At 36.8% G+C, this 25,312-nt stretch overlaps 1 protein-coding gene across 2 annotated transcripts in view; it reads left to right on the top strand.

Moving 5' to 3' along the window:
* The first annotated feature begins 14,027 nt into the window (after nucleotides 1-14,027).
* The window catches only part of LOC144198896 (CUB and sushi domain-containing protein 3-like), a 161,106-nt gene continuing 149,821 nt past the window's right edge, over nucleotides 14,028-25,312 (top strand). For both annotated transcript variants that reach the window (XM_077720109.1, XM_077720107.1), the window contains exon 1: nucleotides 14,028-14,525. In XM_077720109.1, the coding sequence (XP_077576235.1) occupies nucleotides 14,363-14,525 (163 nt within the window). In that variant the 5' untranslated portion in view covers nucleotides 14,028-14,362. The remainder of the gene's footprint in view (nucleotides 14,526-25,312) is intronic.

Below are 25,312 nucleotides of genomic sequence, written 5' to 3'. Positions count from 1 at the left end.
ATTTTCCACGTCTTCCCTTAGCCTGACCACTCAGTTCTTATTGGAATCTTGAATCTCACTAACGTGTAAATGAAGCACTTTAAAAACATTTTGTTGAAAAATCTAATTGCTTTGCCAAATGACTCCAAAATACCAAACATTATTAAGAATTATTAGATTTTAGTGCATACACTTGGCTTGCATTATCAGGTTATATAACAATATTATATTTCAGAGTTGCATAAAGTTCATCAATCTCTATCTGGATTTGGAACTCATTTGTTTTTATTACACGAGAAAAGGTGGCTGGTCAAAATATTACGTGGTGATAACTGGATTGCTTTTGTTATGAGCTTGGAGCAACTTCACTGCTGTGATGGTGCCAAAAATTGAATTATTGTGGCAGGATAAGAGAAGAAACAGTGTAAGTTTGAAACATAGCATTTCTTCATGACTGCCAAACAAAAGTGCCTCAGAACCCACTATCACACACACAGCGTGAAGTAGTAAATGAAAGGCAACTGCCATGTTTTCTGTTTACACCTGCTGGGTGAGAAGCCTGGTTTTCTAGTCTACCTAACTATGTGCTTTGCCAGCATTTGACACCAGCTAAGTGAACATTGTCATGGGATTCCGCTATCTTGTATTATTATTATTTTTAATAGTGATCAAGGAAGATAACAACATTAGACATCCCATGTTTAGTTTATGCATGTTAAAATTAAAGACATTAAAGCAATGTAGAATGGTTTTCCCTTGGTTATTGTATTTTTTTAAATTGGCTCTTCCAACCATTGTTAACTCACCAGTCAGCTTTGATATCCGACAAAGCAAGAGCAACAAATGTATCAAAACAAGGCTGAAAAAAAAAGAAAATCAAATCACTGCTTTGTTCGGTGATGTTAAAGAATTTAATCTGAAGCATAGTGGAAAAACATTGAATATGCTCATCCCAATGGCCAATGTGGGGCTGATAATATAACGGTTGCTGTTCCCTCTTTTGACACTAACACTCAAGTCATGGAGAGTTTAGTAGCTATTGACAGCTGCTAATTACTTAATAGATTCTCTTTGTACAATGGCACTTATGCTTTTGCGAGATCAACTAGAGATCGACTCCTTCAGATCCAAATTAGTCCACTGCTATTTATTCACAGACATTAAAGGTAGTAAATATGAGCATACATGCGCACTGGTAGGGTAGTTTCTTACTTTCCAAGCCCAACACAATGACAATTAAAACATATGCCACTATTTGCTATATTGTGTAAACTGCAATATCACTTGACTTTCCATTGACTAGTTACCTTGTGGTAATTGTTTTAGGGAGCACTAGATGGCCTCATTACTCTCTCTCTTTTGTGAGAGAATTCAAACATCCATTTTCCGAACTACTGGTCACAGAGATTCAATTAGATATTACCTATTTACTCAGGTGACATATTTGGCTCATGTTCAAACTGTTCAAGCATTAAAGTCCCACCATTACAGATTTTACAGAGTAAATGATCAAGTATTGTCAAGGACTATTCAAAAATGAACTTTAGATTCATTCACACAAATCCGTAACAATTGAAATTGTCCCTAAATATAGACAATTTATTGTTCTGGGTCACTGTTCTTAAAAGCTGATGCTGTAACAGGAGGATAGGCAAAGTGCATTTGGCTCCATGGAAAATGAGTTGCATACTTGTTGTGTTTATGTTGCAACGATTTGAAATAAGAAATTTATAGTGGGTCAGACAACAGAGTAAGGACGTAACGACACAGTTGGACTACCTAAGTTTTGGGGGTTAGAAATCTCATAAGATATAACAAATTTTCAGAAAATCAATGTATTCATTTTCTCAAACCTTGTGATTTTCCTAAAACCTAAATCACTGCTGCTTTCAATATTGGGTAAATTAAGTTAGTGTATTTTTGTTTTAGTTGGGAAAGGAACTAAATATTGCATGAGCAGTTTAAAAATACTCTTGCTTCACAGCTAATGATGAATATTTTAGAACAAAACAAGATTGATTGAAATATTAGGCACGCGGTATCATAAAAATTGAGATTGATCGGTAATTAGTAAAACTTATGCTTGGTGCAGAACTCATTGTATGAACAAGAACATTTGCAATGTTTTACACTTACGGCAAGTTTCAACTTCATAGTGCAGTTCCGTGAGCTTCACAGTCATGGATTAAAAGCGTAGGGGGTCTGATAGGGACATTGGGGGTTGCAGTGCTGTCATTTCCACCCCCTAACTATACCCCTGCTTGTCTGACAGTGCTTCCAGAGAACTGGCTTTGGATTCTATGCTATGCTGTCAATTTTTCTTTGTCAACTGTGGACACAAGTTTTTTTTTCCATTTACTCCACTGTGACTGCAAATAATATAAAAATACAGTGAGATGAATTTGCCATTGACTTTACCACTTCATCTCCCAGCGCCTAAGTGAATTACTACAGCCTTGAGCAGTGTCTGTCAGGTCTTTTGAGATTTCCACCAAGGACCAGTAGAGGTCAAGGTGCAGCAATAATGGTGCGAGAGAGTTAAAATTCTGCAGTTGCTTCTTTTCCCCAGGCCTTCTTTTATGACCTTCCTCTGCCTTCAAACTCTATCTGCTGCTTTAGTTCTTTTCCTCCTTCATTTCTAATTGATTTAAAATATCTTTTAACTACTTTTTTAACTTCAATCATTGAAATAATTGAAAATTATTTATGTGGTACATAGCTCTTGATCTATGACATTTTGTTTGTGAGGGAGTCTGACACACAAGGGGAAAACATAAATACCAAGAGACAGAAAATAAAAATAAATAAAATAAATGACTAGTGTCTCACAAAGAATCAAAAGTAAATTTTGTTGCCACTGTCAAAGCATTATTGTTTTGCTATTTGTTGTTAAGAGTGCACACGCATAGCATTCTAAATTTGACATTTCTGATGTAATAGGAGAAACCTTTTAATATTGTCGTAGTAAACCATAAGAAATTTGTCTATTACTAAAACTATATGTTTTAGTCTTTGGCACTAGCCCCCATGCTAAAACAAGATTACAACCATGTGACCTTATAACACATGTACAATAACAATGAATGAACTGTTGGAAATAGAATAAAAATAATAGTTTCCGATTGCATCCAGATCTAAATTTGTTTGACCCGGAACGAGGTATCTAAATGCTAAGTGGTACTACAAAAAGAACTATGAACATGATGATGTTGAAAGTCAGGTTTTTCCATTGTTTTGTTATGAAATCCAACTAAAAACTCTTGAGACATCAAAGTTAAGGAGAAAAAGGCTTAATGCTAGACTTGCCCCATTCTTATCTTTGAGTGCAAGTCAATTTCTATATAATATTGTGCTGTAAGACCTTCTTTGAGATGCCTGTCTGTGCATTAAGGACTGAGGAGAAATGAAAAATCAGAAAATGTTGAAGTACATGCTGTTATATGGCATAATGAGGTCTAAAATAAGATTATTTCTGGCCCTGGAACTGTAACCCACTGTGGTAAACCATTCAGACAAAAAGCCCTTACAATTATAATGCTAACATGTAGGACACACAGCACAGGTGCTCGACCATGTCCCTTCAATTATAGCGGGCAGTTGGTGGTCTGCTTTGTAATGGTCGGAAAATAACAGCTACAAAACTATAATTGACCGAATGATAGTTCTACTCAGACATTAATAATTCTGCTTGCCCTATTTTTTTGGCAAGAACTATTTTTTTTAATTATGAAAAAACTCACATGAAGTTAATATTCCCGAAACATCAATGGTATGAGCGCAAGGGACATTCATGGATTTGCACATTTTAAAATTCTATTTCATATTTGTTGAAATTATTTGATTGTATATTTTGGTAGAGTGTGAGTGCGTTGGTGTGTGATTATCTTCTACAACTCCAATCCTTCTCTCTTGCCGCTGATTTCCAACCTTCATACATATATAGCGTCATGCCTATTTCCTCAGTTGCTGCTATGAGATTACTCATGATGGTTGCTATGGTTACATACCATTTTAAGGATTTCAGAGGAAACCAACAGCATTTCTCAGTACAGTTATTGTATACTTTGTTGACATTGTTAGGTCTCAAACTGTTTTCTCTTGTCAAATGCCAGGCCATGGGAAACATGTTTTTTATTTTGCAGTGTGTCTGAACTCCTGATTCCAACTGTATATTAGCTAGGTTTCAGGAGAAGAAGTAAGAAAACAAATGGTTGTCTTTTGATGAGTTCACATTGTTTCGTGAGGTGCTGCCCTCTGGGCTAAAGAGGAAAAGCACCATCCAGATTGTTACCAGTGTGAAGTTGGAAAAATGAGCATCTGTAATGGTATGGGGAGGAGGTGTAAGTGCCTATGGCATTGTATGTAACTTGCACATCTGTGATGGCACCATTAATGCTGAAAGGTTTTGTAACAACATATGCTGCCACCCTGATGACATATTCCTCAGGGGCGCTCCTGCTTGTCCTCGTATTACGTTACCTAGATTCTGCATGTATTAGAGCTGCACGGCTTTATTTGAGATGAACATAACAATAAGAGAGGAATTTAGCCTTCATGTGACCCATGCCATTTCAAAAAAAAAATGAAGCGTTTGCCTTACTGAAATCTCATGATTTTGACGTTTCATTTTCCTCATATAATCACTTAATCCCTTAAGACTACCAACACATTGACATTCAACAGCACTCAAGTCAGTCTTACAGTTATGCAGTTATGTACTGTATGTATGTATTTTCATTTAAAATCACTTGCTAAAAATGGTAACAATAAAATTACATTTTAAATGTCAACAATATGTAAACAATATACATTGGTTTAGTTAGCATGTAGTTATTAAGACAGGAAGTTACAGGTGTAAAATGTGTTTGTTTGGTATTTGGGTAAATTCTAACAAAATGGTGGCGAACAAAACTAAAATAGAACCTTCAGGGAAGTTTTATCTGATGCCGTAACCTACAAACCATAAGGTCATTAGTCTGGAGGTACAACAAGATGTCTTCTGGATAAATTTTCTGGTTGACAAACGATCCAAAACACGGTGTCCTAGTTCTCTTCAAATGAGTGTTTATAGTCTGAAAATTTCAGTAAAATTAGAGCAGTGGTAGTAATTATACTCCAAGCTATTAGATCCAATTTCCATCCTGGTGATTATATTGAAGATTTTAATAGAATAGTGGTAGAAGAATAGAAGAGTGCTAAGGTAATTAGGAGACAGCGGGTCATCTCGTTTTCCTACGGGTGAATGAATACATGGGGAATGAATAAAATTGAGGAAAAGTAAGTCAAGTATGTATAGGCGGAAACAAAAAGAACAAAGTCATTGAAAACATATGAACAAACAAATAGAGACTGAGTGTGGCTGAAAAGGAGAGAGGAAGGGCGACAAGAGACGGAAAGAGAAAAATGAGACTTGTTTCATTTTGAAATGATGGAATATGTTCCCAACCTAGACCTCCATTCAATAAACCAGCGTCTGTCGAAGAGCTCTGGAGGAGACGGGAAGGCAAAAGAACACTATTTTAGTGTACGTGTGTGTGTGTGTGTGTGTGTGTGTGTGTGTGTGTGTCTGTGTCTGTGTGTGTGTACGGGGGGATGTTTAGGTCAACCCTATAATTTTAAATACTACATACCGCCAACCCACCCTAAAGCTTTTCAGGATTTCTACTCATCTAAATATTCTCAAGAGAATTTCATGTGATAGCAATCTAGCATTGGTCAAGTATTTTTACTTTAGTTATATTATTCAATAAGATTGTTTTTACATTCATGAATACATTCTATATTCAAAATCTATTGGTTTAATGATGTAAAAGGATTTCATTTATCGAAGTAGTATATTGGATATTTTCATTAACAGTCAATGTGAGTAAAGGATGTCATTACACTGTCAAACTTGTTGGATAATCAAATAACATTCAAATTTATTTTTTACCATCATTATAAATCCTCCAAATATATTTAAAATAATGTTTTTATAAGACCAAAACTAAATTTGGGAGCAACGGTTTCTCCTATTGACTTCTCCCACATACCATCAAAAAGATAAGTCTCTAGATCTCATGTTGTATTTTCTATTGATTTATATATAAATAGATAATAATATGAAAACATGAATTGAACCAGGTCACTATATCTATCTTCCACGATTACTAACTTAAACCTGACTGAATGGTTAAGATAAATAAATAAATAAAACATGCCACAGCCCTGCTCATTTAAGATTTCATGCGACCACTCTTGCATTATATATCACAGTGTCAAAGTAATTAGACATGTAAAGGCAAGGCCATTTGTAAAACCCACTCAAGCTTCACCCTTTTTCTGAGGTTGCCACTAGGCTCTAACGCTAATCATACATTATTCCAACATGACCATTTGCGCTCTCTTAGCAGCACCAAGACCTCCTTTTGAATCTGTTACCACATGTTAAGTTTTCCTTGAACAAATCTTTGCAAACAGGTCCTTTGAATGCAAAACTGCAATCAAGAGGATCATTCAAACATCAGTTATAGGCCAATGCTTTGTCCTGTTATTATTGCAATCTATTATTTTTTTAAATTAAACTGATACAAATTAATAGTAAACCACCAAACTAATTTCAAGTTGATGTTGGATTTTCTGTGCATGTGTTATTCTGCATGCAATTTGTGATTTCTTAATCAAGAAGAAGCTGTGAGATGTTAAAATGAAGTGGCTATTTGATTTGAGTAGGAGGAGAAATGGTGCCATGTTCAGAAAAACGATATGGAAAATATATTGTCCCATTTATATTTCCCTTAGACTTGACTCAGTACAGCATGTACAGGGTCTCACAATGTTTTAGATTACCAATGTTCCTGTCTAGCAGAAACTTGCATGATTTATTTGATTTAAGACTTAAAACAAAATATCTCACCACCCTGACCAGGATAAGTGGTGTTGGAATTCAACAAAAACAAAAGGTAATGAAACAGGTTGCATCAACCACATTGAAATATTTCAGATATGACAAATGTGGCCAAATTAATTGGGCTGGAACAATAGTTTACATAAAAAAAACAGTTTTTTCCCCCCTCATGTTATTGTTAGATACTGGTCCTATTTTTCATTTGTATCTCAGCAAACAAACATGAAAAGTATATAAGTTCACATCACTGAGGTATTCCTGGAACATTAAGTCATATTGGCCTTGTAAAAGGTAATCACAGTGGGAGTGAGATAACTGCTCTTGATTACTGCTATGTATTTCTAATTAGGGAAAGGCAAAATAAAAATCCTCCTTTCAGAGCAGCCAGTATTAAATTGGTTTATAATGAAATTCCCCTCACACTCCCACAATCAATGTTGACACTTGTTGTATAGTATTGCACCATAGTTGTCTTGACGCTTGCAGTTTAATAAGATGAGGAATGAAGACAATCTCTGAACACAATCTTAACGACTGCACATCCCCTCCTACCTACTGATGTTTTTTTTGTTTTTCCTCCATTACAATCATCATTATGATCATTTCGTGATTACGTCTCTCCTGAGATCAAAGAAATACAATTTGTGAGATCATCCAAAAGTGTTTGAAAAATTAGCTGCTTTGCTTTATTTTATATTTCGCAGTCTAGAATGAAAAATGCTTAAAGAGTAGATTATTAAAATGTAAATGTATGGCTTTAAATCTAAGGATTCAGTGGGTCTCTGAACTGTGTTTTTTTTTTATTGCACATATTGCCTGCAGTTTAAAAGTGCATAATAGTACTGATATAACACACAGTCAAGTCATTTGAAATGACCTAGATTTACGCATTGGTTCCACACTCTTTATAATGGAAAATATTAGTGATTATATATCATGATTTTGGAAAAAAGAATCACAGAACAGCATTTTTTATTCTCTTGGCTATCTCACAACTACATGTTGAACTACCTACCACCTGTTAAGATTCAGAGACAGAACTTCTATGTTCGAATAGAGTTTCAAAAATCCGTCCATAGGATTTCTGGCTAGTATTTCTGCTTGTGATTCTTTGCCTTAAAAATAAATTATAAGTACAAATGTAATCATAACCTGCTCCATCAGCAGCAATGTTCATCCCTGATGAAATCACGCATCTGCTGTAGCATCATCTAAAACCCCGAAGAGGGAACCTCCGCTCATAGAACGTCTTTATTTGATTAAATTTCAGCTTCATTTAATTACGGCTATAAATTTGTGAACGAGCTTTACACAGCAACTCAGCAACTGTTGATTAAGTCGAATTACATGAGCTAGATGGCTAGCGAGAACAACAAACTGATACAGTGAGATTTATTTCATGCTCCTACTGTAAACATGTAAACCTACAATGAAATTATATGCAGTACATTGATTTGAGACAGTAAATAGTCATGCTATTTTTATTTATATACTAACAAATATTCTGTAAGGCGGCCCGTTAGTGAGTGTTTAGTGTGATGACCTACAGTTCTGGGGTCCTCGGTTCAAATCCAAGTCGGTCTTCCTGTATGTAGTTTGCATGTTCTGAAATATTCTGTGATTGGTTAGTAAACAGTTCAGATTGTATGCTACCCTGTGCTTGAAGTCAGCTGGGATTGACTCCAGCACCCCCATGCACAGGGATTCATTATAAGATTGATATTGTGGAATATTTAATGTTAAAATGGAATATATATATAGTACTATGCAGTACTTAGCTCTCTGCTTTTCAACATCTTTCTCAAACTATGTAGAAGATCTCCATCTTTTACACCCACCACCACTTTAACACATTCACCTGCAGACAACTTTCCAGCATCCTGAGGTTCTGTAAATAACAATATCACGCATAGCAGCAATAGAACACATCAGAAGATTAACATTAGTGTGTGAGGAACCAGAACCAGACACATTCCTCTGGGGTAGTCCAGTGAGCTAATCTGACCCTAGCACTTACTTTATCAGCCCTCGACCAGCTGCATGTTGCCTCCGCACATAAAAAGACACATTCACAAATAAAATCTCACTCAGCTGTGAAGATTTCAAATCATATCATCTGATGTGCACAGCATTATGCAGCCCCCCTGGCAGGGAACACAGGCAATGTGCAAGTAAACACACCCCAGCAGCTAAATACACCCCAGCATTATTATTTTTTTCTTTTACACGTGCAGGCACTCTTGCATAGAATACAAATACTTCATACATATGAATCACTTGAATGCACATTCACAGGGCTCCAAAATAGCCAGGATAACTTTCCATTCGTAACATGAAAATGTTCCCAGGCATTGCCACTCATCTCTTACGTGGCTACGACTATAATCACCAAATAAATATTGCCTGGATTCACATCCACAACAGCGTCAGTCCCAGAAGGGGACACCAGTCAATGCAGTTTTCATAGCAGCAGCTAATCTTGTGCCCTCGGTGGACACATACCTAACGTACAAACTCAAGAATATATTATATTGATGGCTGCTTTGGCTCGCTGCTTTTGTTCTTTATTCCCATTCACTTGGGTACAGTACATCAAACATGTGTATGAACATTTAACAAGCTCAGCGAATTACTTGAATATTAACTTATTGTCTGTTCTTTATGTGATAAAATGCCGAAATATGAGAGAAAGGGAAGGAAAAACTTTTTGATTATTATTTTAACGCTGATGGCATGGACTGCTTTTACTTTGTCATTGGGAAAATACCAAGAGAAAATGTTTACTGAGATAAAATCAGAGACTTTCTTGCAGATAAAACTAAGAGTTATAGTTTACTGTGCAGTAATACCATTGCCTACAGTCAGAAATATGTATAATCAAGCGTCAATGAAAATCGTGTGAATGTCCCTACGTATTCCCACTTAAATCTATGAAAATAACTGGGCTGGTATTTCATGCTATTTACTGCCAAAAGGCAATTTTTATTTAGCTTTTTTTTCCCTGAAGGGGTTTGAGCGCTCTGTAATGTTTCAAGAAAATCTATTGTGCATTTTTTTTGTTATGCATACTCATGCCCGCAGTGTTTGTGCTGTTTTTTTATTTGACTTTTTAAAAATAACTGCTGTAAAGTTGAGAAAAACAACACAATACAAGTGGGGTAAAACTAGGGGAGATTGAAGCCTAGGTATTTAATTTTGGGTTCATTAAGCTCATCATAGGGTCACAGGTGCAGTTTTTACAAGCTTCATGAAAGCTTCTGCAAAGACAAAATTCAGCAACTCCTGCTGCAACAAATTTTGAAATAGAAATAATTTGTTAGGTCCATATTTAGGGTTTTATACCTAAAATAATTGTACTTTCACATTCATTTTTCCCAATTTCACTACTATTTCTATGTATTTCTAAACCACAATAGATTATATAGACTTAAAAAGTACATAAAACAGCTTTATATTGAATATTTTTTCAGAAAAAGTTTTGAGTGATTGTGTCTCAAACCCATTTTTTCATTAAAATTATCTTGATTGCCCTTTCAGGAGAGCAGACTTGTTTGTAAACTCCTTTGCTCGTGTTTACAATGAACCAGCATAATAATATGGAAACATTGTTTGACATGAACCTTGACAGGGGAGTTTGCAGAAAACAGGTTTTTAGTGATTTGCGTCTTGAAAGAATTTTTCATTGAAATTATCTTGCTTGCCCTTTCGGGAGAGCAGACATGTTTGCAAACTTCTTTACTGGGCTTTACAATGTACCACTACAATAATCCGGAAACATCCTTTGACATGAACCTTGAGTTTCCCAGCTTGACAGAGGAGTTCAGTAAACAACTGTAAAACATTCTATTTCAACAAAGGGAATATGTCTATGGCTTCTGCCTAAACCTTCCACTAAGTACAGTGAAGTACCGGTGTTATGTATTGCATCACTCATTCATTTTCCAGACCGCTTATCCTCACTCGCAGTAATTGCGGGGTGCTAGAGGCTTTCCTAGCCAACTGTGAGCAGTCAGCGGGCGGCACTCCGAACTAGTTGCTAGTCCATTGCAGGTTTTGCGTCATATGTTAGCTATTCCTTTCCATTTAATCTCACTTGAGTGGCAAAATATTAACTTTTAACATTTTCATTAAATTCTTCTGCAAAAGTTATTGGCAGCCCCTCCTGAGCGGGTCACATGCCCAATTGAGTACATCTGTCAAGTTCAACATACACACCCTTAAACACACAAACTGTAGTTGCACTACATCAAATGAACAGGAGGAAAGGGCATGAGCCACTGTGATTGCTCATCAAGTATCCAGTGAAGACGGGCGGCAGGCATCAATATGACCCAAACCCGCTCTCCTGGGCCCACCTGTCGATTACAGTGGTAAAGACAAGCTGCCCGCTGTCTCAATACATTCTCAGTAGCCTCCAGCAGGCCCGGAGACACACTAAGAATCCTGATGCCGAGGGGGAATAAGGGACCTTCCACTTCACACTGCAGATACACAATAGTTTTCCTCTGCTGCATAAACCATGGAGATGAACAGGCCCACTGAGAAGAAAAACAAACACACGCACACATCACTCTCAGCAATTCAGTTAGAATGAGGTGAATGTGTTTAATATTTGCTGTTCTCCCAAATGTAAAAACAAAAAATGACTACGCTTAGTTGTAAAGTTTATAAAAAATAGTCAGTTTTGCCACTAAACACTGTGAAAAACCTCAAATCTTATCACAACTGTAATATTTAGTAATAGTCTACCATGAGTTCATTAGATTTTCGTAAATATTTGGACATTGATCGCAAATAGCATAATATATGGGAACCTTCATTTGATTTGAATGATGTTAAACGTAATACATTAAAAAGGGAATGTTCATATTGCAAAATGAGAGTCACTTTGCCTGAGGTTACAACCTCCAGCGTAACACTCAACAAATGGGAAAAATACTCTCCTATTTAACATCATTTTATAGCAGTGAGATGGTAATTCAAGTGCATTACAGTTTGCACATTTTTGTAATGAATTAAATATTTTTACAAGATATCACAATAGGAAGTAGCTCACAAAATACACAAAATACACAGCTAATGAAACACTGCAGTTATTTGCATCGCAAAATTTCAAATAAATACCCTAGGACTATAATTAAAGTTATAATATTGAGACATATTTAGCCTCCAGATTTTCATTAGATTTTCTAAATATCTACCTAAAGATGTGTAATCACCATATTTCCCATATACATGCAATTTAGACTTCATCAAACTATTTCCAGCCACAAGTATTTGATGCAGGATAAGAGTTTACAAAACCTGGCCATTGCAAAATATACACAAATATAAATATATATAGTAAGTATTTTGTGTTTTCTTTTTCTTAATTGAGTTTTTACAGTACATTGGGGACATTGAAGAAGATAATTCCATAATTCATTCCCACAGCTTGCCATTTTATCAGCAGAACTTGTATTCCAGCAATTTTATCTCAGATATGCAATAAATGTTTATGTTTAGGCCTGTCTGATTTTTAATCAAGCTTTATTTGTAATGTATATGTGTCTAATTTTGCTGTGTACCGAGTTAAATTTAGGTTGTTTGTGAATTGTTCACAGGTGTCCTCATGAACTGACCCAGCTGACTTCATGCCTTCTAATGCTGCACTGGGAGATATTGATCTCTACAGAGGTAATTTCATACATGTCATCATTAATAGAGATTTTTTTTAAAATGTCAGACCATTCATTGAATGGATGAGCACAGTTATCCACTTATCTGATATACTGTACTATCTATGTGGGTTATCCGCACCAGGATGAGTTATTTAAAATTATTTCATCAGATGGCGGAAGGTACAAATTAACCCATGTCCACATTTGAAATCCCTTTTAATAGAGACCATGTCTGTAAATTATACATTAATTTTCATTATTCCTCAGTGTAAACATGTGAAAATGCTGTGTGGCATAATCTTGTGAGATTATTGTACTGTACAATATCTGAAATGACTCAGTCAGTATGAGGGCTGAACCCATTTCAGGGCACTGAAATGGCTTCCATTGACAGGGCCAGGCGTCCAATCTATTTAGTCTGGGAGAGTCTGGAAAAAAAATGATCTCTAGCAGGCACCCAGTAAAAAGGAAATGGATGTCTGGCACATAAATGGCGCTGAAATATTAGCAATCACGGCAAGTCCTCCCAAATTTTAACGATTTGGAGGTCTGTCATTGGCAATTCCAGGCAATGAGTTAAAGGCAATGATCTTTCTTTTAAAATGGACCTAAATGTCAGTTAGAAGGGCCAAATATTTCACTTTTTAGTCATTTTAAATTCATGAATTATATTTTTAATAATATATACATTTCGAAAACGTATTTATTTATGAAAAAATATAATGAATGAATCCAAATCCCATTTTACTTATGCCACATTTGTGATATTGTATGCAACCTGTGATGTCCACGTATGTCGATTCCAGGTCTTTATGGGATAAAGTAATATAAAATCATTTTACTTAGTTTTTTAATTACCCGAAATAGTCACTTTCCCTATAAAGGGTTAATCAATACACTGGATGCTGCATTCCTACTCTGCTTCCCAATCATTTGAAAGCTAGATGGCAGAAGAACCCCACTGCAACCCGCTCGAGGTTTTGGTTTTGGGCACGCTTCTCTCATCTTTGCAATGCAAATGTCCCAAACGCTAATTCTGACTACATTCTGGACCCAAGCCCCTCTCTCTTTCAAATTAAGTTTAAAATGAAGTGCGAGAGGTTCCTTGATATTCCAGACGGGACGATGCCCTAGGAATCGCCACCTTATTTCTATCCCGACACGCACACCTCATTAACGGTTCCCTTCACACTGGATGAAGACTTGCATCCTCCTCCTCATCTGCATCCTCGTCTGCATCCTCATCCTCCTCGTGCTCAAACTCCTCATCCTCCTCCTCATCCTCATCCTCTCCTCATCCCCCTCCCCCTCTCCTCCTCCTCCTCCTTTTGCCACCCACGTCCACTTCATGATTTGTTGCGCGGCACACATCACACTGTAGTTCTATAGGACGTCCCCCCTGCCTCCCACCTCTCTCCTCTCTCTCTCCCTCTCTCTCCCCCTCTCGCTCTTTCTCGCCTCCTCCTCTCTTGCTCTAGGCAGACATCACTATTGCAGATCAATAACGGCACCGTTCATATAGTCTGAACGGGACGTGCGCGTGTGCGTCCATGGAGGCAACCATGTGCAGCACCGGGGGTCGCGCAAAAGCAAAGCCGGAGACGCGCACACTTGTCGCCCCTCTCGGCAGAAATGCTCGAGCCCTCGTCCAGGTTGCTTGGGTTCTCTCCTAAATTGGACTCTCGCTCACTTTTTCTGCCTTCGGCGTACCTACAGCACGGGGTGCCTTATCTCCCGAGAAGAGGGAATCTCCCCGGAAGAGGAAAAGAAAACAAAAAAAAAAACAGAGATAAAAAGAAGAAAATAGGTTAGGGATTATATCGTCCGACTTCTGACAATGACGCGGATTTACCGGGAAGAATGCTACGAGGGATCTGTGGAAGTGAGGGACGTTTGCGTTAAATGTGGCCGAGCTCAAGCCAGCACCACCACGATGGGGATTAGGACGGGGATTATTTTTTGGAATCTCTTTTTTTCTCTCATGTTCACCTGTGTCAAAGGTAAGGCGCGTTGCAGGAACTCGCCATCATGCGCATGTAGTGTTTGCGCGTCCCCGACCCCAAAAAAGGAAGAAAAAAAATTTAGCACGTCTTTGCTCAGCCGATGGAGTTGAAGAGACGCATTTCAGCGGTTTTGCTCGCTCAATGCAGTCTTTGAGCGAGCTCGGAATAAATATTCTTCCAGCAGCGTCTCCTAATAGCCTACGTGAGCTGCTTTGATTAGAGGGCGAAGTACTAATTTGTTCAGGCGCAATGACCTGCGCTTTTTTTTTTTTTAATTTGGCTTAAGTCGCGCAAATTCACTGTTTCTATGTCAAGGTTTAGATGTTGGATATTTTTTGAAGGGGGTTTCTACATTGGCTCCCTTAGCAGGTGTTATTCTGAGGGGGCTTCTGGTAAATAGTCACGTGGAAGCGGTTTATTGCCTGGTTTAGGACCAGTTACAGTATACAGGTGCAAGGTGGTCTAGTTAGTATTCATCTTGTCATGGTTTTGGAATTGCCTATTTGAGGAATGATTGACTAAAGTGACTAAAGCTCTTCCTTAAAATTGCACTTATGTTTTCACCCTGACACCAATGTCAAATTGTTGGGAAACATTTTAAGACTTTCTGTCCACCTTTTTGTTTCTTTTTAATGATATGCCTGAAATTAAAAACTGCCCTTTAACTTTATTGTAGGTTCTAAAACATTTGATATTTTAATGAATGTCTGTCTATAAGTAAAAGCTAAGTGATAATTCAAAAATAGATTTTGAATAAAAAATCACATTTAAATCATGACCTGCCATTGAACACAATCAACGTCCAATTCATTTGCACTGGGAGGACTGGCTGCAAATGCTCCATTGAAGGTGCTAGGCTCCACTTTGACTGTTAAAATAGATTGGACGTCTATTGCTGTCAATTGCAACCAATGAGTTAAATTCCCCATATAAACGGTTAGTTGAAATAAACATGCCAATTAATGACAATGGTTAATACGCTGTTTTGGATGAGCACAATGTCTGAAATATTCTTTAATATTGAACATAATTGCAAGGTTAAATGGTTAAAGCCTTAAATGCCATTTCAGTTTTTCCTGCATCCTCTCCCCAAATATGTATTTTAACACCTTATGCGAGTGTGCAATGTTTATCTGTTTAGAGTTTGTATGTGTGTCCCCACGGATTTCAATTTCCATGCAGATTGTTTGCTCTCTGAGTAATTCTCATGTCTGTCTGTTGGGGGTGGGTGGAATGTGCTGCATGTAGAGTAGAAGCGCCACCCAAGTATGAGCAGAGTCGGCCACAGTGCTGTTTTATCACCACCCACAATGTGGCAATGTCAAACCTCGGGGCCACTGCCAATCCTCCTCGTTCTGTTACTCATTAAGGAGTCAGGCAGCCAGGAACTGAGAAGGGTGGGAGTTAGGTAAAGGGCGATGATGAAGCTTGGGTGGTAAAGTGGAGGAAGTCAGGAGGGAAAAGCTGATTGAACAGTGGTTTTCTCTTGATGCTGGCCGGTTATCATGTTGTATACATAATTGAATGTAAACTAGGTATGACTTATGACTCATGTTCTGATCTCCTTTCCAGAGTGTTTTAGAATGAAAGTTTTTCCCTTTTGTTGTATTGTTATCTATTTCCTGTGAGTGATGCACAGTTGTTCCGCTCCAGTGAGCTAACTAATTCATTCTTGTCACTCCACCAATTATGAATAATGGAATTATGGCAAAGTGAGTCACTTGGAGTCAAAGTTAATGATACTTGGTTGTTTGGCTGCATTTCTCACCTGTCATCAGAGGGTATCGACCTGTGGGGACAAAATACAATTGATTAACAGAAACACACTTTTGCAAAGGGAAAACTTGGGGAATTCAATTTATTTCAAGTTGACAGCATGAGCCATCCTAATGCATGTATCAACCAATCTGTTGATGATCATCAAATTGGCAGTAGATAACCAGATATTCTTTCTTCTGGGTCTACTTGATTTTCCACTACACAGAACACTCCGCAATGTAACTTGTTGTCATGGTGACAACACATAAAACTGCCATTTAACTGACACAACAGCTCACAGTTCTCATTTCAGGATGCTCTAAGCAGCCAGGGCCCATTGTAAATCAGATTTACATCTTGTTAATTGACTATGGCATGACTTTGCTGTCTGTAATCAAGTCGTAGTGAAGAGAAAGATTGTCATTGACACAGAGGCTTGACACTGTCGCAGTAGTGACCAAGAAATGACAAAACCATGCCTTGCGGATTTTCTCCAATCAGTCAGTTGTCCGCATTGTACTTTTCGTACACGCTTGGCTTGGCGTGAAGCCATGTGATGTCAAAAACAAATGACCGATTCTGCCAAATTAAGACAACTAGAAACTAAGACAGTGGAAGAATAGTATCTTAAAAATACTGCATACTCACATTTTATGATAGATTTTCTGTCTAACAAATGCCTTGTTACGAAGTTTGAAATAACTTTTTAAATAATTTCTAACAGATAAAATGCACTGAATTTAGCAAATACTATACATATTAAAAAAACTTAAGTACACAAAACACATAGGACTATAACCCACTGGTGTCCATCCACATTATACCATGGCACATTCCATAAATTAGCAGCAATGGATTACAAAACACAGGTTTCATACAGGGTTTGGGGGGTGTAATCGCTCATAATCCAAATTTTACATTGTATGGCTCCTTGCACCACAAAGCTTGGGAATTTCAAGCCATCAACCTCATATTTCATGACTGTTATGAAAATAACAGGCAATAGGTTAGTTGAACTAATAAGTTAAACACCAAAACACTTTGAAACAAGGGTCAATTGTAAATGTTGATTATCGTTTAATGAGCCAGTATGCCATAAAAACAGCACTTCATACGGTACTAAACTACATAAGGTTCATGACCTGATTTCGTGGCGCAGACATCCAGTTGAATTTCCCCCCCGCCCCTTTTCTTTCACCAAGGGCAGTTCAGTGGAGCTTTTAAAGACCTAGTTCTCATCGTGTTGCTAAAAAATAGTTGAGATTGAATATGATGTAATGTGCTCGCTTTTCAATCGTTTCCATTTAGATTCTCTTGAGTACACTGAGCCTGGACATCAATTGTTGAGAGGTTGAAGAAAAAGCATAGATATGTTTTTTCCAGCACTATACACTGAAAACTATATTTTAGATTGCTGTGGTCGCACAATGTTATAAGATTCATTTTTATTTTAAGTATTCACTACACAGCCTCCAATTGCGGTGTGGTCACATTTCCATTTTATTCATTGACAACTTTGTTGCAATGTGATTATGTAAACAGATTGCAAAGGATGCGGGGTCTGATCAGGATTACATTTTGTCTGTGTAATTATGGGCTAACTGGATGTTGGGAATCATCCCACTGGAATCTTTGATCTCCTAAGAATTAAAAATATGTCTTAAGTAGGCGGTGTTTTAAAGAATCCTTACAGTTCCATTGAAATAGGAAAGAAAATTAATGCCATCATTACATAATGTGCTAAAATTGTTGATCCATTGGTTAGAATTGACATCTCCCTAGTTTAAGTTTTGCAAATCTTTCAGATTTTCAGTTCATTGTTGGCTTTGATTTAATCCGATTTTCTTCAGTATCAGTGATAATGTAAGCAGTTCTCTTTAAACAAGAGGCTGTCAAAAACTTGTCCTGGGTAAGAAAATGGCTCATCCTTGGTGGAGATGAATTGTAATAGATTACACGGACGTGCCTTCTAGAGTCAAGGCCAGAGATTCTAGATGGACTGTCCATTTTACAGTGGAGATAAGTGTTTATTTCTGCTGATAACAACATATGCATCCATTTGTTACAAACCTTGACTGGGTTATATGTAATGCAATGCCATTCCTTGAAGTGCATGCAACGCAAATGAAATGAGGGAATTAGCACTTAGATTTGGACCATTTCAATGATTTACAATGAATTGAAAATTGTCTCTGTAGTATTTAGCTTTTTTGAAACATTTTATTGTGGACACTTTGTACAGATCTCTTGTTGTAGTTAATGGTTTTGATACAAAATGGTGTATACAAGATTGGCAGGTAGCTCACCTTGTATGAGGCACGATTACAATAGATCATTTAAAAGACAAGGAATTAATTGCATATTTTATTTTTTAAAATCTGTTTCTTTTACTTACCTAATCTCTAGCAAGATCACTGAAGGAGGTTCTAAGAGGAATTCATTAGTTAGTCATTAAGAATTCTATTTCATGTGTGGTGTCACCAGGAGTTTTTCGTTCTTGCTTTAAGAGATGCTAAAGTTTTATCCTATTTATTTTACATTATATTTTATAACCTAGGGTAACAAAGTTTTCTAGACAATTTTAGTTCTGTTCAGAATTGTGTAGAATCTTATTTTCCAAACTATTTAGTTCTCTTTGCTTGGGTCATGAGTTTCTGCAAGAGTAGAATGCTTATTAAAATGCAGCTGACTGAAATTCAATTTGTATAATAGATATTTCATATCCTTTTTTTCTGATTGGCTTTCAGTAAAGTGGTTGTGTTGCTCGTGGGCTTTGGCAATGTGTTTGGTAGATACATCACATTGCAGAGAGAGACTGTGTCGCCGGATTGGGTGGGGTCAATTGAGCTATTTTCAAAGGATCAATGTAGGGAGACAATTGCTTTGGGTGGAGTGATTAAAATCTGGGCTACTTTTGATCAAAATGAGAATTTGAACAATCACACTTGTAGGTCTACACTTTGAAGTTTAGTTTTGTCGCCTTCTTGTAACAGCACATTGACTCAAATGACGTTTTGAAACTATGGAACTGTCCTTTCAGCACCACATAAAATGTGAGCTGTGGACTGCAGTAATGTCTGGTTCATACGTATAGTTGTTCATTCAATCATTCTCTACCGCCTATCCTGATATTCAACAAACTAATTAAAAAAACGTACGATTAAAATTCATCAGACACTTAAAATTGCCTCAAGGCATGAGTGTGAGCATGCATGATTGTCCGTCTCCTTGTGCTCTGCGATTGGCTGGCCACCAAATCAGGATGTCCCCTGCCTGGTGCTCATAGTCAGTATGAAAATAGGCTTTAATAAAGAAAATCTTTAATTAGAAGCTTAAAATTGGGCTGGTTTTTATTGAACTGGGTAGGTTTCATGGTGCGATTGGGCTACAGACTATCTTTCCGTTCTGGATGTCCTGGAAATGGCACACAATTGTTCAATGACACAAAGCTTGGCTCTTTTTCAATTATACAAAAATAAAATATTCACTCACTTGACATTCTACTTCAGTGGGGTTGCGTGAGCGCATCCAAGGTGTATTTCAGTTGGGAGGCAAGCTTTTGTGATGCTTTCCTTGCTCCAAAAATATTCCTTTTATTCTACTCCAATAAAACATTCACTCATTTGACGCCAAAACACTCGCATGTTGCGTCAAGGCTGGAGACCAATTTCAAAACCTGCTGTTTGCAGAACGAATTCATTTGAAAATGCGCTGAAAAAAAACCCCAAAACAACAACAACAAAAAAAACAACTTTGCAGATAACACACTTCAACCAGCGCTTGCTCTCATTTAAACTTATCTTATGCATGAAGCAGTGCCTCCTTAACAAGCTCAGGCAAAATAGAGTGCAAAACTTGGCTCCACCCAGGAGAAACATTTTTAATTCTCTCTGAATTTGTTGTATCTTGGCTATTATGTGGAATGTAAAGCAGGCCTCAAAAGCTTTATTCTGTTCAGTGGCACTGGAAAAGGATGAGTAAAAAAAAATAGGAAATCTCAAGTTCTGAAAAATATTGTTGAAAATAAAAATAATTGACATAACATTGATTCATTGATAGTCAAATAAGAAAACTTTGTAAATTCCCATTCTCCTTCTGCTCTTTTGCGGCTCGGTCTACCTGAAATCTCCTGAAATCAAAGTGGTTGTGATGATAATCTAATGCAGATTAGGACTGCCAAAACTAATAGATTAAATGACAACTAATTGCTCATACAATGAATCTGCCACTATTTCTATAAATTATTAGTCATTTAGAACAATTGGATAATTTTTAAATTTCCCAAATCCTCAAATTTATGACTTTAATCTAACCAGATGAATTATATTTGTAAAGAATCAATGTAAGACATTTACAAACATCTGTTTTTGCTTTGGACAACTATGATCAACGTTTTCATCTTCTTTTTTTCTGACAAGCTATCGATCAAGCCATTACCTGAATCATCCTCAATTGATGAAAAAAACATAACTTGCTAGATTATGAAACATGTGTAGCCTTAGTATGAATAACCTGCAATTCATATTTAATGATTTCGAACCTGAAAATGTCTCAGAAGTGTTTATCGAATTTATAAGCCTTCGAATGTTTATCATTTCCAAGAAATAGCTAAAAAACGTTAGTATATTTATAACTCCGTCTCAAGTGAGGTTGTTTGCCATTCATTTGGTTGCATTTAATCAGTAAATAACTAGTATCAAATGAAAACAATATTTCATTAATGAACAGTCCTTTTGGAAAAAATGATTCCATAAAAAAAATGTAATTTCAACAAAATCCTTTTGAGATTATTCTTTTAATTAGTAGTATGATTAAGAGAATTATCATTTTCAAAATATTTGATAGTTTTATCCTTAACTCAGACCCTTGGCACTACTTTAAGTTTAAAGATGGAGCGTAGGCACGGATTGCAGGTTTTTGTTAAACTACATTTTAAGGTCAGTTTGATAAATTCTACAGTTTATTTTACCTGTCTTAAACCCCTATGACCTGGCCTCTACATGTGTGGACATAACATTTTTGCTTGTAAAAATGCATGCCTTGCAAGAGTCTGGGTTTTAGTAGGTTAACATAATGTATCATTTATCATATAAAATACGTTAAGGTAAAATCTCCATTCAAAAATAATTTCAATATGTCTGTGTAGGTGTCTAATGTGTAACTTTTATGACATTTACTGATGTGTATTTTAATTTATTGGTAACCAATGATTTATGCAGTGACCTTTTTAGTCTTGATGAATTTCTTTTTTCTTTTTATTAATGAGTTTTTGTGGATATTCATTCAGCTCTTTTTTCTTCCCTCACTCTGTCTAATTTTGACTTTGAACTATTTTAGCTATATGACACAGCCTTGCCCGCCTCAATGTCTTCAAATAGCTGCATCAGCAGTTTAGATCTGTAGTTACACTCCAACAGGAAGCATCTAATGGCACTGAAAGTATTAGCATCTCAAGGTCAGAGCTGCAGTGCTAGACTTTTGTACAGAAAACTACAAATGTAATGGGATTTTTCTTACACAACTCTTTGTCTTTTGCATATTGCTACAATTTTTAGTTCAACCCATCTTATGCCCTTGAAAACATTAAGGGAATTAGACCCTGTAGATCAAGGTTCTAAAAGATCCTTGAAAAAATGCATTATATTTATTAATTCTCTTTCCCTACCGCTTATCCTCACAAGGTTTGCGGGGGGTGTTGGAGCCTATGAACCCTGGAATGGTTGCCTCCAATCCAAGGGGACAAGGAGACAGACAACCATTTACACTCACACTCATACCGAGGGATAATTTAGTGTTAAACCAGCCTACAATGCATGTTTTGGTCGATGTGCAAGAAAACTGGATTATAATGGGAGAGAGCCCATGCAGACACATGGATATCATGCAAACTCTACACAGAAAGGTTGGAGCTAAATTTAGATTTCCTTTGGGGTCATGTCATGCAGACAGTTGCAAAAGGACTTGTTATGTGATAGAGAAAATGAATGAATATAGAAGAGGTTGATGGGTGATGTAGATTTGGCACTGAATATGATCTCCATAAGGTGGCTTATGATTTCATCAAAAATGTGAAACTACTCCTCCCCCTGGAGGAGTCCCAACATGACAAATATGAAGCAGGCATTAGCAGGAATTTACTCAAAAAATAAATAAGGGATGTTGTTTTAGCTACTTGAAAAAAAATGATGTCGTTGCTCTGCGGCCGTTTTCCCTTTTTGGGGGAAAAAAAAGAAATTGTGATGTTATTGTTTTGTAACATTGGGGGGAAAAGGGTTGGGGTAATATTGGATGAGATGTTGGCACGGTGTTTTGTGTGTAAAAGTGTAGCTTCCACAGTGGCCTGGCATCAGCTGCAAGGTGCAAAATGGCACAGGAGTACTTTTGTGGGTATTTTTATTTTTTTACACCGCAAATTGAACATGGCAAGAAAGCAGCTAAACGAGTACCTAGGCTTTCAAAGATTATTATCCTTGGCCACTTGCTATTTCCTTGTGCAATGGAGTGGATATTTGTGCACATGCCAGCTGGTATAAGTGTGTCACTGTATTTGATTGGAGCATTTTTCATCCCAGTGGTGGGCAATTTAAAACTACTGAATCCAATATTCCAATGCTAGTTTTTGCATTTGAGTGGCACACTGTGGAGGTTATAGTCATTCTTTAAAGAGCATTCTTTCAGGTTCAGTTGCTTAGTTTCTTTTTCATTAAGCATGCAGCCACGCATAATGCACAACTGTGGTTATACACATTTATTTGTATAATTAGTGAAGGTGTAGCCAAGCCACAATGACAAACTGTGTGATGGGGGCATACATTTCAGGGCTCGGTCATGGCCAATGTTTGCATGCATTGCTGGTTATGCTTATGAGGGAATTATTTCTCATTTCTCCCCATTTGATCTTAGGCACAAAGTGCAGCTCACCATCAATTGGAGAAATATATTTTAATTTCTAAACAATCTTTTCTGAATTAGAAAGAATGTCGTGGTCGTTCATAGGCTTCAAAGGGAAACATGACCTCTGATTTATTTAAATTTATATTTTTGATTCAGAATTTGTCGTGTTTATTGAAGTTCTTTCACTGTTTACAATACTCCAGTCCGTGAACATCAATCACTGCATTCTTTAATCATTTATAAACATTAATTATAGAGTGGAATTTTTATTTACCAACTGATTCAAAACATATTTGTAATATACTTTGGTCTAGATCTGTCTGTTTAGTTCTACCGTCCTGAACTCACTTTAAAAACAGAAAGACTATTCTTGCTCTAATTTTTAAAAAAGGGTGTAAAAAATGAATAAATAAATGAATAAATGAATAAACAAAGGAATGAATAAATGAATGAAACAATGAATAAATAAATGAATGAATAAATAAATAGAATTGAAAGACACCTAGCCACCCCCCCCCCCTCCCCAAAAAAAAATATAACGCATGGTTGTAAATTGGACACAGAAGAAAAGTGTTAATGAGAATCCCACGTTTGAATGAATACTATACCCGCCAGGTATCTAAAGTAGGGCTCAAAAGTACTAATACACATTTGAGCAATGATTCCACCAGCAGGAATATGCATGTTATTCGAGGTCAAACTTTAGTTGTCACTCAACTTAGCAGCCCTCATGACGCAAGCATGCATGTGCCCTTACAAGCCACAGAGAGTTCGTCTGTGACAGCTCGGTTAAGTCCAGGCTGACATTACCCCTCGATTGAAATTCATCCGTTTTTTTGGCAATATGGTAGCCGACAGTACTGCCCTCAGAGTCGCTGCAGCTTGCTCGCTTGCCTTTGTTGCCTCTTCTTTAATTCCTCCCTTGACAGCGCAAAGATCACCACTCGGAACTGGTCACACACATAGTCTGATGCGCATTTGAGCATGTGGCCAAATAACACATCAGGAATGGGGAAAATCCCTGTTTTGGGTTTTTTGGGAAGTATCGACATACTGTCGTGCAACAAACCCTCAACCCTTAGTTCGCAGAATAGCCCTCCTAGGCCAGCTAATTAGGACTTCTATCAATGGCATTGACCCTGAAATCATGATAATTCAGTGCCAGCCTGAATGGGACTTCATTCATCTTCTGTGTTGCTCATCAGTATTAGGTTCATTGAGACTATCCCAGCTAGCTATGAGCAGTAGACTAGGTTATACCCTGGTTGCCAACTAATCTCAATACAAGCCATCCCATTTTTAAATTACTTATTATTCATTATCAATCAAAAATGAAGGTTTTTTGGTTGAATAGAAACACTACCATTTGCAGGTGTGCCTAACTACCTAGTGATGTTTACATATACATAAGCGCCATTTCTTAGGGATTAAACAAAATTTATGAAACCAAAAAAACATGAGAAAACAGGCATTAAAATCCAATAAATTTATATATATTTTTTTCTTCTATATATACATATATAGTGAAGTGAGCTATTATTCAAATGTTTTTAAAATGTTTTTGTAATATGGATAATTAATGGTTTGAATTAGAACAAAATATTTATTTGATACAAGAAGTAGGTTGTGGTTGCCCACACATAAGAGCAAGAGCCAAATACAATTTCCAATGCTGGAAAGAAAACCAGATTGTCTCATTTTTAGCTGCTCAAAGGGAGTAAAAGAGAAGATCTTTTGGTGTTCAGTGCATGTCACGGGTCGGGTCCACAATCAGTGGGAAATTCTAATACTACCACACACTTGTCAACCTCCTAGTAGCAAGTGCAGTGTATTCTACTGAGCTCGTATAAATCATCTTTTTGATTTCAATTGTATCATTTTGATCAAAAACTAATAATAATTTGAGACCAAAACCACTTTTATTTTCTTTGTCAGGTATTGGCCAGTCAGGTATCAGCCGGAAAGTTTGGGCCACTGACTTTCCGGTACATTATTTCTCATTTTTACGACCCTTTGTCAAGATAAGCAGTATGACAAAAGTCTTTTTTTTTTCTTTTGTAAAGGATTGAGTTGGTTGAGGGTATTTGTTAGAGGTGAGTGTTGCAGCAAAGGATATAATTTATTGACATTTT

The sequence above is a fragment of the Stigmatopora nigra genome, chromosome 7 (assembly GCF_051989575.1).
Source record: "Stigmatopora nigra isolate UIUO_SnigA chromosome 7, RoL_Snig_1.1, whole genome shotgun sequence".
In the NCBI taxonomy this organism is placed as follows: Eukaryota; Metazoa; Chordata; class Actinopteri; order Syngnathiformes; family Syngnathidae; genus Stigmatopora; species Stigmatopora nigra.
The sequence above is the reverse complement of the archived record's forward strand: the minus strand, read 5'-3'. Positions and strand labels throughout refer to the sequence as shown.